Here is a 16577-nt window from a genome sequence, read left to right as displayed (position 1 = left end):
AGAATTGACGATCTTGTGTTCGTGCACTACAACTTACGATTGTTGTCACGAAAGGAAAATGATTATAAAGAAGGAGAAACAAAGTATTGGGACTTGTGTATGTAATTTTTAGTTTTAAGTCTTTATTATTTAGGTTAATTTATAATTTTTTATCTTGAATTTTATAGGTGGTGATAAAGCTATTTCGGAAGAGAATGCAACTGTTGAGCTAGAAGGAATATCACTTGATGATCCAGATTTAGAGAGTTATTTTGTAGTTTGATCCAGATTTAAAGATTTAGAAGGACTATCACCAGATATATCAGCTCCTTATTTTGTAGTTTGATGTTTTTTGGTATTTTCTTGGAAATTATCATTTATAAAATGATTTTCTATTGTCTACTAAAGAATTATCTTTTTATTTATCAAACGTATCCTCGTACCCGTGTCCTAATTTTGGATCCTTTTTAGCCGTGTCCACGTATCCTAAGTTTAGAAAAATTAAGAGTCTGACACATATCCCCGCACCCGTGTCCGACACCCGCACCCGAGTCCGAGCAACATAGGTTATGATGATCTTTTGGAAAAGTACACCTATTTTCAATGGCAATATGAGATTGACATGAAAGCTAAGATAGCAGCACAGGTGACACATCGGTAATATCAGCCCGAGCCACCACAATTGAAGATGTTTATCCAATAAATATATAAATCAACTGTAAATATTGATGATATAAGGGCTGAAAATGGTTAATATTTTATATTTCATGGAGTTTATTTATTATAGCCTCCCTAGAGAGAGAGAGAGAGAGATAGATAGATAGATAGATTGGATCGAGTGAATCCTGGAGAGGGCAATTTTTTCTACCAATTAACTGAATTACGATTATTTGTGCATTGCAAGTAGCTTATTCATAGATTTATACTGACTTATTTGTTTTGTTCATTCTCACGAAAATAATATTGTCACTTAATCTCAGCCCTATATATAAATTCTTCATCGACACAATTATGGCCGCTAATGGTAGAAAAATATGAGGAGATGAAATAGTTATACATTTTACATAATTATGGTTGCTTAAAATTAATTGGTAAACTAACGAAAGTACATTTGAAAACTAATTTTATTATCTCGTGCATGTTTTAGCTTATTTACATTTTCATCATATTTTACACAGAGTCACAGACAATCAGACTTCTTAATTCATACCAACAAATTAATACTCCCTTGGTGCATCAAAAAATATACGAATTATAATAAATTAATTAAATGTTAATTATGCATAAATTAATTAAGTGTTTCACTTTTATTATAACTTTAAATTAATTAATTTGGTTCAATAATAGATCCAGTAATAATAATGAGAAATATTGACAATTATAATTAAGTAGGTTGTGCGGGTAGAATAAAGGGCTCACTTTTATTGTTGTTAGTTAAGTATCTGCATGTAATTAGCTTGTAGCTCGAGGGGTTAAAATGCAAATAGGAGATGTTGAGGGAGTTGATAGCTATTCTGGAAAAATAGTTATAACACATCCAAACGGATCTATTTTTCTGTTTCCTTGAAGAGCAGTTTTCTCATCTCACTTTTACAGCTCGTTTTCCCTTCTTTTTTATAAGCTCATATTAGTCTTCATTTTAGGTTGTTGATTACTTAAGATTTCTATTACTGAAAAAAGCTTAGTTGATAGCGAGGATACATAGCAATCTTGATAGATTAGGAAGCTATACACTTTCTTCTAGCTTGAGAGTTTTTTGGTTGTAATATGTAAAATCTTGAGTGTTTCTAGTCAGGGACGGAGCCAGGGGGTGCCCGGGGGGGCTGAAGCCCCCTCCCAAATTTTGAGAATTTTATTATTATTTATAAATTTATTTTCAAAAATATATATAGATATATGTCTTAACTTTGTTATACAAAAGTTGATTTGCTTGTTATATTCACCTGTATATGCTTAATTTAAGGATAATCGTGTTATTTAAAACTATATAATCTATTAAAATATTGTTCCTTATTATTATTATGCTTGTCTTGTAATAGAAAGTGTATGAAATGCCCAAAAAAAATTGTTTATTATTTAGATTATACTTCTCTTTTAATAAAAAATACCTAAAATATACGAAATGTTCAAAAAAAATTGCAGTGTTTTGAAACTAATTTGTAATATATTGAAACTATATAATCTATGAAAATATTGTTTGTTATTATTACTATTATGCTCATATTTTAATAAAAAAATGCTTTAAATATACGGAATGCCCAAAAAAAATCTCGGGGGCTACCTCCCCCGAACCCCCGTATAGGTTCAGCCCCCCCCCCCCCCCCCCCCCCGAATTCCTGGCTCCGTCCCTGTTTCTAGTGGAATCATTGGCTTCTCTTCCATAAATGTAGATTGAAAGATCGAACCATGTAACTCGGTGTCTTGTTCGTTTGATTGTTGCGTTTTTGCTTTCTCACAAACAAATCCACAACAATTGTAATTGTAAATTGATTAATTTGATTTAATAGTGGGTCCAATAATGCAATATGGGTAAATAAGAGATAATATTGAAAATTATACTGAATAGGGAAAACTTATTAAAAATGAAAATATGGAATGAGTATATTGTGAATGTGAACATTAGTGTGTTTGAAGATCTGAAGATTAGAGAAATTGTGAATTTTGGTTGTGTGACTGTGAACACTAGTATGTTTGAAGATATGAAGATTAGAGAAATTATGAATTTTGTTAGGCATGGATTGGAAGACGATTGTAATTTTATTCTATTGTTATGATTATTTCAGCATTTATTTAATTTAATTAATAAATTCAATTTCTAGATAAAAATTTCAAATTAATTAATTTAAATATTGACCTTAAAATTGATTTAAAATCACTAATTATACATATAACCACTAACTACAAAATGAGAAACATACTTAAACAACTAAATACTAACTCCTTAAATTTCGTGTGCAAAAGAAACGTCTCAGCTTCGTTGATATTTTTTTTTGAAAGGACCAAAATTAATATTTTTTGTGGACGAACGGAGTATTATTTATCTTTAGTAAATATTATTATTATTATGTAGCAAAGTAAATAAACTAAATAAATATGATCATATTTATCATATACAAGTACAAATATTTTGTAGAGACGGGAGACCGGTCTCATCCGGTCTTATCCATGAGACTCGTTCTCACCAAAACACTATAAATTAAAGCTAGCCGCTATTCTACAAATAAGATGTGTACGCTCCTTCGCCTACCATCTCTCATGCACATGTTCGATTCCTAGGAGTAGCGTGCGCGCTTTTTTATTTTATTTTCGATTCTAAGGAGCAACGTATAAATAAAAATTATATGGTCCTCTACAATTTATGATATCTATGAAACATCTTCATATCAATGATTACTTTTTCTTACGATAATAATTACTTGATCAAATAAATTAAAAATCAAGTTCTCATAAGTAAGAATAAGGATTATTTTAAAAATAAGTAACGTTTTACAAACATTAATTTTATTCATGTCGATTATTATTTTTCATCACAACAATAATTACTTTGAATTATTCATGTTTTTCAATCAGCCTGTGACTCGCACCCAGCCCGCTCCTACCCACGCTCGTCCCTGCCCCGACCCGTATAACAACCTTTGAAACATAAGTAATGAAATATAGATGACGGTGAAATAAAGTATATAACTTTTGCTCATTTAATAATTCGAATATAAATTGGTTTCAAAAAAATAAAATAAAATAATAATTCAGATATAAATGAGCGTAAATTTTGTTCAACAATACTCGAATAAATATATATAGAATTAGACAAGACAATTTTATTTTCAGCATAAGAAAATGACTTTAGAATGGGCGAAACAGAAGGTGCAAATACTGTGTGCTGTTTGTGTGTGTGTGCTTTGTCCAAATACAGCAAAGAGAAGAAAACTTTGGTGGGTTTGGGGTGACTTTTAGGCCCAATCTATAGTTAGGTTCATCTAATAGACAACCTTTGCTTCTTACTTCCAATATCTAACGTTTTTTTGGGTTTGACAATATGATGCCTGCGTCTTTCTCGCAATCTATGTTTTGTCTTTCTTTCTTATTCTTTATATATATATATATATATATATATACAAAAACCCACTACCACTACTTTTGGTGTGCAACATTTACCCATCACTGGCTTATTAATTTATTTTAATTTTTTAAAATATAATCAATAATGATTCCTCATTTCTCCCTCCCTCACTAACTTATTTCTTCCCCAATACTAATGAAATCTCCAAACATTATTAATATTCTCTACATCACATTTGACTTTAGTTTATATTTCTTGTGGAACTGTCCTACTTGACTTGATTAGTTTTCTTTTAAAATAATCACTTTGCACTATATTAAATATGAGCCCACAAAACTTTACACTATAATCTTATTTTTCTAAATAATCATACCAAAAAAAGAAACAATAGGACCGAATGGCCCTATTTAACATACAACATCAAATTTTGTCCACCATTTGAAAAAACATAAATTTTGGCCATTTTTTGTATGTCATGACTATTCTACCCTTCTCTCTCTCTCTTCTCTCTTTCTCATCTCCCTCTCTCTCTCTCCAGCGGCGCCGAGCTTGGATAATTCGCCGGAGCTCTCGCGGCTTGGGCAGACTTCGTCGGAGTAGAGGATGAGGCGGCGGCGGTGGAGGAAATCTGATCTGATGAGGATGAGGCGGAGGATGAGGCGGCGACAGATCTGATCTGATCAGGCGGCGGCGATGGATCTGATCTGATCGTTGCGCCGCCTCCTCCATCGGCAGATCTGATCTTCGCCTCCTTTGATTTCAGCCATCGACAGATCTGATCTGATCTGAAATGCACGTAAGACACTTATGGCACTATAAGTGCCATAAGTGCCATACGTGCACACTTTCCCCTAGGGTTTAGATATTTCATTTATGGTTTAGATTATCCATTTGGGGTTTAGATGTTCCATTTAGGGTTTAGATTATCCATTTAGGGGCCGTTTGATTTGCAGTTTAGGATTGATTAGGATTAAAATTATCTTGAGAAATTAGTGTGGATTAGTGTGGATTTATATTATTTCATGGGTGTTTGATATCATGGCTACTTAATCCTATATTATGTTTGATATCCATAGGATTATGTTGGATTATATTATCTAATACCAAAATTATCCTCACATAATTTTAAAAATATCATGTGTGTCCACCATTACTTGGACATTTGCATCGATATGCGTGAGGAAGGGTAGCAGAATTTTTATCCAACTTCTCAGTATTAAATTTATCCGAGGGGGGGTGGGCGGATTATTAGTATGGGTTAATCCCACAAAATAGCATGGAGAAGTAGGATTAAGTAGGAGTTGACCATATTAACTGCACATGATATCAAACATCACACTAATCTGTATTAATTTAATTTATCCTATCTATAAACCCATATCAAACAGGCCCTTAGGGTTCAAATGATGTTATTGTTTCTGTATTTGTGCTGCATGTATGGCACTTATGGCACTATTAGTGCCATAAGTGCCCAAATGACCATTTTACTTAGTTTTATTTTGAATTTCCGTTGACACTTATGGCACTATTTACTTGATTTTATTTTGAATTTCCGTTGGCACTTTTGGCACTATTAGTGCCATAAGTGCCATCGGAAATCCAAAATAAAACCAAAGTAAAATCTTGGCACTTATGGCACTAATAGTGCTATAAGTGCCTAACCCGACCCGGCACGCGACCCGCGTGCCTGATCCTACCCGGTCCGCCTCATTAAGGGTAAAAACGTCAAAATCAATAAAATTGGCCAAAATTTGTGTGTTTTCAATGTGTGGCCATAAATTGTGTTTTATGCTTCATTTTGGCTAGTTCAAAATTTTACTCCCAAAAAAATATAGCAAATCAACTAAGACAAAACATAACACTCACTCCATTTCAACTTTTAATATCCATTTGATAACACTCCCTCCGTTTCAATTTTTTGTATCCATTTGAAAATAACACGAATTTTAATAAAATGATTGATTGTGTTGTGAGTGAAACAAAGATCACACCTTTTATTTGAATATTAAAATAATTAAAATAAAGCAAAGATCTCACCTACAAGGGTGTATTTCTTTATCATAATTCTATTACAACCACAAATTATTCTAAACACCATATTTGAACTGAAAGATGTCCATTCATCAAAGAATTATAGCTCGTAAAAAAGCAACATTTCAGTTATGGCATACTTAGCCACGATCAACAAGAACCTCAATAATTTGGTATGCTAATCCGCAAAGTGACAGAATTGTGTGTAAAATGGTTTCCTGCCTAGAAGCTCATCATTTATTGTTCAAGCGAAGTGAAGGGTTCATCGGACCCTATTTCCATTGAATATCCATCCAAAGGCCGCCAAAATTTCAGATCGCCTTCAGAGCATCATCAACGGTCTCATCGGAGCCACACAGACAACTTGGTTTTTAATGGAAAACCCTGCTAACTTGTTCGTAGCTTGGCAGATGATGCACTGGTAGATTCAAACAGAAAATGAGAAATCTAAAATATATATATCATAGTTATCGGGGGGAAGGGGGGGGGGGGGGTTCCTTGAAGACACACGGCATGCTAGTGAGGGCCTAAGTTGTAATCCCCATAATAATCATATGGGATTTAGAGTATCATCAGAGTAAACTAACTCTTAAGGAAAATGTACTGACCGTCGCCATAAGATGCCATGGTGAGGGGAGATGACAAAAGCTTTTGTGTAGTTTTAGCAATATCTTCCTTGGTAACTTCATCAACGGCATTCAGGAAATAAGCCGCAGGTTTCCTGGAGATGCAAAATCAAGGTGAAACATTTGGTGTTTAGGTGATGGACGCACGTTAAGCATCACAAATTATAAGTAAAAGCATCAATGCCCCCACATTTGAACAAAATTCCATGGATTAGGGAAACTTATGCTATTTTAGTATCACTTAGTTCAGACCCAACAACTAGGAACAAATTACTCTTAGGGTGTGTTCTATTTGGTTGTAAATTTATTATGAGAAAATGAAAGAGAAAAAAAAAATCTCCCTTTAAATTCCTCAGTTATTTTTCCTCATTATCTACAAAAGAGATTTCACCCTTTCTTCTCATTTATCCTTTTCACTCCAAGGAGGGATAATATTATCACACTCCTTTGAGCGAAAAGGATGAATGAGAAATGGTGAAATTCTCTCTGGTAGAAAATGAGGGAAAAGAAATGAGGGATTTAAAGGGAAGATTTTTTATCCTTCCTTTTCTCATGATAAATTTACAATCAAACAGAACACACCCTAGCATAAAATATCAAGTAGACTGACCTCTCTCCATAAGTTAAAACTTGTTTGCCTATGTCTTCTGCAGCGACCATCTGCAGAAAGTGAACAGAATATTCAAGCATAAAGGAAAATGAAAGGAAATTTGTTAATTTAAGGCTACCGTTCCGTACTCTGGATTCTAGGTTCATTAAAATGGCAGACTTTGTAGACTGTTTTGCACGATCTAGTTGCACCATGTCAACTGCAATACAAAGAGGGCAGAAAAGGGAGGTGCAAGTTCAGCAGGAAGTGGGAATGATATTTCATCAATTTAAGTTAGTTATTTAATAAGAAGAAGTGGTTTTCATAAGCATGAGTAGCACATGGACATTATTAAGATGACAAGAAACATAAGTTATGGATCACTTGAATTGAAGCCAGTAGTAAATGTCAAAACCTTGTCCAGGAGTTGCAACAGCAATGAGCTCCCTAGCAGCTATCTCAATGGCATGAGCTGCAAAATCAGATCCCTAAATACCAAGCGGAATCCATTTCAGATCATAATTCACAAACGAAGAAATCCATAAAGCGAGGAGTGAAACCGTTATTCCTAAGATCTTTCCAGAAATTCAGTTATTTTTCAATGTTTATTCTCAAACAAGCAGCAGTCATGAGATAACATCATTAGTAAAAGAAATCCACTATTCATTTATGCACTTCTTCATAATAAACTGAACAAGTAAACATTCACAAAACAGTAACATAAAATGTTTTGTAGTGGCAAGAGCTCAGTGATTAAATTTACCAGGACAAAGGAATCAAAATAATGAAATAGAAAGCATAACTCAGGTTTTGAATTATGCTAAAAAAAGAAATTCCAGGTCACTTTCACTACTATAGATTCAAATGGTTGCAAAATATTTCATTACATAATTAAACTGAGAGCTCTAAAGTGACAAGTGTAATGTTAAGTGCATAATGTTCATCATCATCATGGTTTCGATTTAGATTATTAGAATGACTAATATAATTACACAAGCTTCTGAACAGTTAACACAGAAGGAAAAAATGGAGAAATGTCAGACATAGAGGATTATAATATCACTGACAAGAAGCTCCATGAAAATAAAAATGCACATCAATGATGATGATATCCTCAATAGCTTAAGGACAGATTACCAACAGTAGCTTAGTTCCTAGTACATTCATATTAGGATACTATCATTCTATCAATATAAATTGGCATCTCCGCATTAATACATCTTCCATTCAAGATCCATCTGACATGTAAATAATGCATTAACTCCAACTCTTCCATCCATGTCGTGTAAAGGGTTTGAACACGTCAAGGTGGGAAATTCATTATGTTGTACCTTGTACAAACCCAAAACTTCATCCTTATAAACCTTATGAAGAAAATACAAGCATCACCAGTTTTCGAGAGTGGTGCTCTTCAAAGGTACACTACCAAGTGGACTGCGTACTACAGTACTAGACCAAGATCACAAGGCTTATCTAACATATGGATTTTTCAGATGAATCATGAAATAAAGATGTAACACAAGCATCAGAAGACATAGTAAAAGTGTATAAACACTAGAGGCAAAAAAGATATATATAAAATCCAAGATAAAGGTACTGCATCAAGCTGAGATAACAAAGATGCCAATCCATTCAAAGCTTAAATAAAATAAAGGGAAAAAAAATAGATCAATAACAACCCAAACAGATATGCAGCACTAAACACAAATTTTCCATGTATAGGAATTCATCAATGCTGAAACTTATCCCAAGTTAAAAGCCTTACTGAGGTTCCTTGAATTCCAAATAAAGCACTATGATTGCAAATGCTGTTGAATGCCGAAAAGGACTGAATCTCAGGATGCTCATTCAGTACACGGAGATCTGGATACAAGTTGATAGTTACCACATAAATCCAGTATAAATTTACTTGCATTAAATTAAACCTAGGAAATAAAGGATAAAATGTGAAGCTTACAAATAATCATAGCATAAAAGCATAAACTCATTTATATGGAGCAAGAATTTAGTCCTTAAATTGAGAACAAAGATGCTGACGGATTAGTTCGAAATTAGGTCTAAATGGGTTCATTTACAACTAATACATGAAGTTTAACAGGACAGAATGAAGTCGCTTTTACTTACATAATCTTGAGTACATCCCTTTCCCAGGACCACCAGCTGAGAAAGATCCACCTCCACCCATCAGCATCTACAGGAGAGATTGGAGTATAGAGAGATGTACACAAAATGTCAGATTAAGAAAAATAAACAAAATAAACTAGCAAGCACTACTCCACGTGAAGGAACATCCTTTTTTAGTTGCCCCCAATTAAGAAACAAAAAATAAAAAAATGACTACATAAATGACTAAACCTGAAGAACAGTCAATGTGATAGCATCCTTTTCTTTGATCCAGCCACCAGGAAGTTCAAAGGCAAGAGTAAAGTGGGTAACCTAGTACAAAAAAAAAAAAAAAAATACAAACAAACAGTGCTGTAAATGCTTCCGAGTGAAATAGCTAAGAACTAGCACAACATATCCATCTGATTCAGGCTTTCGAGATACAGACCCCAGAATCACCATGACGGCGGAATTCGCCTCCTGTATAAAGTGGCTTTGGAGCAGATGGATGAGGAACTAATGGAAGATCAGAAAGAAGCGGCTCTGCATATTCCAGCAACTTATCATGGTCAACGCCTGATGCAGCAAGGACCATCCTAGAAGCTGTGTAGTTCTCCTGAAGAAATCAATAATTAAAGCAAATAACAATCTATCGATGACTAGATTTTTTTTTTTTTTTTCAAAGATAACCTATGAGTTAAGAAACCTAATGCTGACAGAAAAAAAAAATTGTTTTAGACTTACAGAAAGAAACTTCTCTAAAACAGTACTGTTCAAATGGTTAACCCCAGATTCAGAAGCCAAAAGAGCATTTGCATAGGGGCCGGAGTAGCCAGTTGAATGGATGGCCTCCACCAGCAAGTGGTGAGGATTTTTGGAGCTTTCACTAATATCATCACTCACCTTGTGAAGCTGTCAAAGGGTATCACAAATCTTAAATAAGGATCCATATATGCACAGAACCAGGGATAGCGAATCCCAAAATGCAGAAAGACAGCTTACCTGTTCGCTAACTTCCCAATCCAAAAATGCAGGGTTTCTCACACAATCAATAAGGAGCTCTACCATTTGGGGAACATAAGTTTTTAGTGCATCATAGGTATAACTGATATGTTCCCGTGAGCCTGATGCACTTACATTTCCCCCAATTGCCTCCACTTCTCGTACAATACGCAAGTGACTCCTATTAAGGGTACTTTTGAAGGCCATCCGTTCCAAAAGATGTGTTGCACCAAATGAATCTGGGGTTTCATAGATTGAGCCACAATCAACATGTAAGCCGATTGAAGCTACAGGAGTCTGGTCAATAAGTTCAGTTAATAACATTGCCATCAGATATATTAAAAACTATCCTTGCTTCTAGAATAAGAGTAAAACATATAAAATCATGTCATACCGCTGAAGTTTCAGAGGCAATTCTGAGACCATTTGCAAGAGTGGTTATCCTAGTTTTTCCAGGCTCAACATAGTCTGGTAGTGGAGAGGGAAGAGTAACATCCTTTAAGGGGAAGTCTAGAGGTGAAAGTGAGGATGACTGCTCACCCGTCAACCAACTGAAGAGACTTCCAGACGATGACTGGGTTGCAGCAACAGTACTTGCATATCCAGCCCATCCCCTAGAACCTGTCAGGCGCTGTAAGGGTAAAAATTTTAGTTTAGTACACTGAGTTGTATGCAAACGGAAAATGTAACATCCTCATCTTCTTGTTATTGTGACACGGAACTCAAAGTACAAGATAGTAAAGGATTAAAGATTAACATTCTGAAAAGCGACATCAATGCTGTAAAGCTGAAAACAAGGTACAGAGCTATCAAACCGTCATAAACTCGTTTTAAGCACCTTATAACAGAGGAACAGCTACAGCCATATTGAAAAACAACTCAATGCTGCACACTAAAATCATGGTGCAAAGCTAGGTTCTTAAAAACAATTATCCTTTACGAAGATCCCCAGCTTCCACTAGCAACACGAAAAGCCTAGACTCCCCATTGGCGACTAATGATTTGATTCAGGTGAGAAGCAAAAATATCGAACCAAACTGGAAACAAAATGCTTTCTTTAAAGTCAACATTTAATCGACAGCTACCTGATGCTAATACCTAGATATTTGGCAAATCAAATTATGATTCCATCATATGAAGCATTTTTCACCAACAGTGAAAGACATTTGACTGTGCATATACCAATAGGCAGCAGCTAGCAATGCTCAAAATCAAGTCTTTTGATAATAAAGCTGTTCCTTCATATTTGGCATAACCAGCCAATGCATGAACAGAAAATGAATGAAACCAAAAAAAAAAAAGCTCAAAACAAATATAGAGCAATTCAGTATTCAAATTCCACCACAAACATCATGAATTTCAATGGGTGGGAAGCATTAGATCTAAAAACGGGAACAACCAATGCAGCCAGCGAGTAAACACAACACAAGCAGAAAATGAGGAAATACGCGGCGGCGCGTGGGGATTGAGGCTGACCTTGAGAGACCTAACTCTTGACGCGGCCGTTCTGTACATAGCGAGATTTGACGGTGGATGCGTTGGTCTGTGTGGAAGGGTATGCGATTGGCAGAGGAGACGACGAGAGATACAAGTAAAGAGAGACGACGGCGGCCCAACCAGGATTCCGTCACGTGCGCTTCACACGAACGAGTAATATGGGTTTTTTCTTGCTTCGGGCCGGGCCTTATACAAGGAAGTATTGGGCTGAGCATTCGGCAGTGGCCCGTGGGAAATGTTAAATGTGGGTTGAGCCGGTTTGCATGTTAAGGAAGATAACAAATAAATTGCAGTGCATTAAATGCTGCTTGCTCAATCCCTTTTGAAAAAAAATGCTGCTTCTTCAATTAAATAAAAGGTTAATAGTGTTTTATGTCCCGAATTTTCAGCTTTTTTCATAAAATATCTCGAACTTTTATTTTTCCTAAAAAATCCTCAACTTTCAATTTCCTACTATACAAAATTCGGTGACAAAAAGATGAATTATCTCGCCGAAAGAAATATTTTGGGGACTACTATTGTTGGAAAACCATACTGAGAACCACCATTGTTGGAGAACGGTGAAAGTTCGGAATTTTTTTATCATCTTTCCGTCATCGAATTTTGTATAACGGGACATTTTATGGAAACAAACTGAAAGTTCAGGGTTTTTTAGGAGAAAATAAAAGTTCGAGACATGTTGTGAAAAACGCTGAAAGTTCGGGACATAAAACACTATTAACCCTTAAATAAATAATGCTAAGTAGTCGGTTGAAATTCGAGATTTATTATATAAATTTATGAAATTATTTAATACTAATTTTGTATTCATAAATTTCATTTCACTAAAATATAGTAATATTGAATAAAATAATTTTAAAATAAAGAACTACTATGTCCACAAAAAATAGTTTTAGAAGGGGAAGGTACATATTTTAATAAAAGTGAAATTTTAGGAATTTGATTTGGAAAGCTTGAGATATACTAGTTTTTTTTTAATTGCTATTCTTTATCTGATTTATAGTTTTAAAAAATTGAACAGACCTATTTATCTATTTACATAAAGATATGTAGTAGTTTTTAAAAATTAACTTTATTATTTATATAATATTATAATAAAAGGTATAATGTATCTTTCTTATCTCCCTATGGATAGATATACCATTTTGTCTCAAAGGAATTAAGAAAATATCTTAATGTAAGGGAGATAAAAGTAAATGATGAGAGAGATAGAGAGCGTAGATAAAATAAAGTATTTTCATTTTTGAATTGGGACATTATATAAATGGGATGTCCAAAAAGAAAATTGGGGACACTATTATTGGGACAGAGGGTATTATGGAGTAGCTTGAGTAGCAAGGGTAGGAAGGAATAGTACTTGTAAATGGATTGATTGAGCATAAAGAATAAGAATTGATATCTGCTCCCATTTTGCAAGGAATTGAAGATGTGATCCTCCTTAAATATACCTTGGATTCTTCTCGAATAAGAATAATTTTTTTAAGAGAAGAATAAGAATATTAATATTATTCATATTCAATACTGTGGATATTTGCAGGTTGGACTAAGCACATACAATATTCTGTATATTTAATATGAAAGATGTTGGTGGTCTTGTAAATGAGTTGATGAGTGTGTTGGGCTTGTTGCAAAAGGGAAGAGTATTTTGGTATTTGGAGAGGATGCTATTCTGTTGTGGCCAGCAACTTAACTTGAATGTGTGTATATAAATGGAAAAATTGAGGTGTAAATTAAATTAGTGGAGAAGCAAAGCATGATTGCATCAGAAATAGCAATGTGCCAAATTGCGAGTGTGTTAAGACAGAATTGTTGCAAGAAGAGATATGTGGCAAGTAGTAAGCCAAAACACATATACGCGAGGAGTGGTTTAGATAAGGGAAGGGCGTTGGTGGGGTCGTGGGATGATGAGTACGGCGGAGTGGTTATCGATGCAGCAAGCTTGCCTTCTTCTGCAAACGCCTTTGCATCACAGCTCCGCGCTTCCTTGGGCGTGTGGAGATCCAAGGTAATTTTGGTAAGAAGAAGATGAAGATGTTAGTAGAGTAGAAAATTGATCGATATGGATGGAAGTTGCAGGGGAAGAAGGGGGTATGGCTGAAGCTAGTTGAAGAGCAAGCGGAGCTAGTGCCGGTTGCAATTAAGGAGGGGTTCGCGTACCATGATGCAGAAGCTGGATATGTTATGCTCACATATTGGATTCCAAACCAGCCCTGCTCGCTGCCGTCTGGCCCCTCCCACCAAATAGGCATTGCTGCCTTCCTTCTCAACCACAACAACCACGTAATATTCCTTTCAACCTTCAAATTTCATTCCATTTCTCAACCTCACTTATATCCGTCCATCCCAACCAATAATATATCATGTGTGTGTGTGTTTTGGTTGGTGCGAGATTAGCTTTATGCCCTCTTCATAAGTGTTTCATGAGGTCAAAACAAATTAACGAACCGCCAAAATGGACATTTTTATATCATACATTGATGCATGACAAGGATAAAATGGGAGGTTTGATAAGGTATATCACGAAATTTCTGAAATTGGGATATTTATTAGGATTGAATTATTCAGGTTCTTGTAGTGAAAGAGAAATGCTCTTGTGTCTGCTCTGGAGTCTGGAAGTTGCCAACTGGATTCATCGACAAGGTATAGATATTGGGATAATAAAATTTGGTTTCGCAAAACAAGACAGAAAATGAAACAAATAATGCGTTTCAAATTATTCTACAGTCTGAAGAATTGTTCTCGGGAGCAGTGAGAGAGGTGAAAGAAGAAACCGGGGTGAGGATTCTTCTCATTTTTTAACTTTATCTGCTCATAATTATTATGACTAATATGGATTAATTTCCATCACAGATTGATGCAGAATTCCTGGAGCTGGTAGCTTTCAGGTTAGTCTTCCATAACATTCTACATATATTGAGCCTTTTTTTTTTTTAATAATTTATAGTAGTATATATTTTTTTAAATATTAATTTATTGTGATTATGACGCAGGCACGTACACGGGGTTGCGCTTGAGAAATCAGACTTGCTATTTGTATGCTTGCTTAAGCCATTATCTTTGGAAATTCAGATTGATGAGAATGAAATTGAGGACGCTGAGGTAATTAAATATATATGAAAATGTTACGCCAACTCATTTAATTATGTGTTACCATCAATAATTTTCTATATTATGATCTAAAATGTAAATACTATATATATATAATTGAACAGTGGATAAGTGTGGAGGAACTGCTAAGCCAGCAATTTTACAAAGAAGATGAGATGTTGAAAAGGGTAATGGAAATTTGTATGGCGACATATGAGAAAAATTACAGTGGATTTGTAGCACATCAAGTTGTATCAAAGTTTGATGGGAAGATGTCCTATTTGTATTATAAGGATGTGACAAGTTAAGGTCTCTACACGATATGGATTTATTTATTTTTGAGAAATAAGAAATCAGATATATGTTGTTTTATTTATGAAGAATTTTCCGTGTCGATCTTCTTTTAAGGTGCATGCCACTCTTATTTTTCGTCACTAAGCCACTAAAAAATGTAAGAAAATTAATGTAATATATGTCTTATTAGATGTAAGATTTTTTTATTTATTTTTAATTAGAATTGCAAAAGGTACTTGAATATAATCAATTATATATACAGGCGGGACCTCAACATCACATAATTGTGGAAAAGCCAACACTACCTAAAAGTGGGAAAACATTATCGCACGCACACAGGATTGAACCTAAGACCTCTCATAAAGGAGAGTCTTTGGCTGCCTAACTTGAAATAATTTAATATATACTTCATCCGTCTCTTAAAAATATACATTTTTATTATTTTGGACCATATCATAAAAATATGCACTTTTTATTTTTGAATACAGCTTTACCATAATCTTTTTATTTTTTATCTCTTGTTTTCATACTTATTCAAAAATAATTATCATGATCCACTTCAATATATTCTCATTTAGCATAAGACTTTATAAAGTGGATTTTGTTTTCCACTTACAATATAATACTCTCATCTAACATTTCTTATAACACGTGTCACTCACTTCCCCGCTTATTTTACCTCAATTTCTAATTATAAAGTTAAAAGAGAGAGAAACTATAGTATAAATTAATTAATACGCCCATTAGGATAACCCGAAATTATATAATTATATAGTCATACATCTATTAAGACATCCTATTAAATATATCGAGTGGTATCTACTTATTGTGAAAGATAGTAAAATTTAAAAAATGTTCATTTTTTTATAAAAATGTTCGATTGTTCGACTCGCAATAGTCAAATATGTCGACTGTCGAGTATTGATGTATTTTCAAAAAAATACGATTGCTAGATTCACAGTGATCGAGCATTGGTGCATTTACCACTAATGCTCGACTTGCAGATGTCGAACATATCGAACATTAAATTATTTATCATAAATGCACTAATACTCGACATACTCGACTCGTAATGGTCGAGGATGTCGAGCATTAATGCATTTACTACAAATGCTCGACTTATATTGATCGAGTATGTCGAGCAAAGTTCTCAATTTGAGCAAGAGTAATTTTGACCGTTCAAACTCAAAATGAATGATTTTTGTAGTTTTAACGCCTAAATACACTAACTTTGGGGGCAATTGATTTTGTACATGAACTTTGAAAGGAATCAAAACATACATGAACTTTAATGTCTTAGTATATCACA

At 34.3% G+C, this 16577-nt stretch overlaps 2 protein-coding genes across 2 annotated transcripts; one reads left to right on the top strand and one right to left on the bottom strand.

Annotated features, from left to right (window-relative positions):
* Positions 1 to 6013: 6013 nt before the first annotated feature.
* LOC130988531 (mitochondrial-processing peptidase subunit alpha-like) lies at positions 6014 to 12128 on the bottom strand. The gene is made up of 13 exons (XM_057912413.1): positions 11867 to 12128; positions 10785 to 11021; positions 10391 to 10687; positions 10133 to 10300; positions 9837 to 10004; positions 9641 to 9721; positions 9410 to 9476; positions 9051 to 9148; positions 7701 to 7773; positions 7435 to 7505; positions 7307 to 7356; positions 6679 to 6791; positions 6014 to 6488 (listed from the first exon to the last, which is right to left on the bottom strand). The coding sequence occupies exons 1-13, from the start codon at positions 11903 to 11905 to the stop codon at positions 6442 to 6444; spliced, it is 1509 nt and encodes a 502-aa protein (XP_057768396.1). The 5' UTR covers positions 11906 to 12128; the 3' UTR covers positions 6014 to 6441.
* A 996-nt stretch (positions 12129 to 13124) lies between these two features.
* LOC130988530 (nudix hydrolase 8-like) lies at positions 13125 to 15357 on the top strand. Its single transcript, XM_057912412.1, has 7 exons — positions 13125 to 13892; positions 13964 to 14167; positions 14453 to 14527; positions 14612 to 14662; positions 14738 to 14772; positions 14878 to 14986; positions 15100 to 15357. Exons 1-7 carry the CDS (start codon positions 13641 to 13643, stop codon positions 15280 to 15282), a joined length of 909 nt encoding a protein of 302 aa, XP_057768395.1. The 5' UTR covers positions 13125 to 13640; the 3' UTR covers positions 15283 to 15357.
* The last annotated feature ends 1220 nt before the right edge of the window (positions 15358 to 16577 follow it).

The sequence above is a fragment of the Salvia miltiorrhiza genome, chromosome 6 (assembly GCF_028751815.1).
Source record: "Salvia miltiorrhiza cultivar Shanhuang (shh) chromosome 6, IMPLAD_Smil_shh, whole genome shotgun sequence".
Taxonomy (NCBI): Eukaryota; Viridiplantae; Streptophyta; class Magnoliopsida; order Lamiales; family Lamiaceae; genus Salvia; species Salvia miltiorrhiza.
The sequence above is the reverse complement of the archived record's forward strand: the minus strand, read 5'-3'. Positions and strand labels throughout refer to the sequence as shown.

Coding starts and splice junctions, on each gene's coding strand:
- LOC130988531 (XM_057912413.1), bottom strand. CDS start 11,905: ATGTACAGAACGGCCGCGTCAAGAGTTAGGTCTCTCAAG. Junction 7,357..7,434: donor TAATGAACCTAGAATCCAGA/GTACGGAACGGT, acceptor CACTTTCTGCAG/ATGGTCGCTGCAGAAGACAT. Junction 6,792..7,306: donor GTTTTAACTTATGGAGAGAG/GTCAGTCTACTT, acceptor TTGCATCTCCAG/GAAACCTGCGGCTTATTTCC.
- LOC130988530 (XM_057912412.1), top strand. CDS start 13,641: ATGATTGCATCAGAAATAGCAATGTGCCAAATTGCGAGTGTGTTAAGA. Junction 13,893..13,963: donor TGGGCGTGTGGAGATCCAAG/GTAATTTTGGTA, acceptor TGGAAGTTGCAG/GGGAAGAAGGGGGTATGGCT. Junction 14,168..14,452: donor TTCTCAACCACAACAACCAC/GTAATATTCCTT, acceptor TGAATTATTCAG/GTTCTTGTAGTGAAAGAGAA.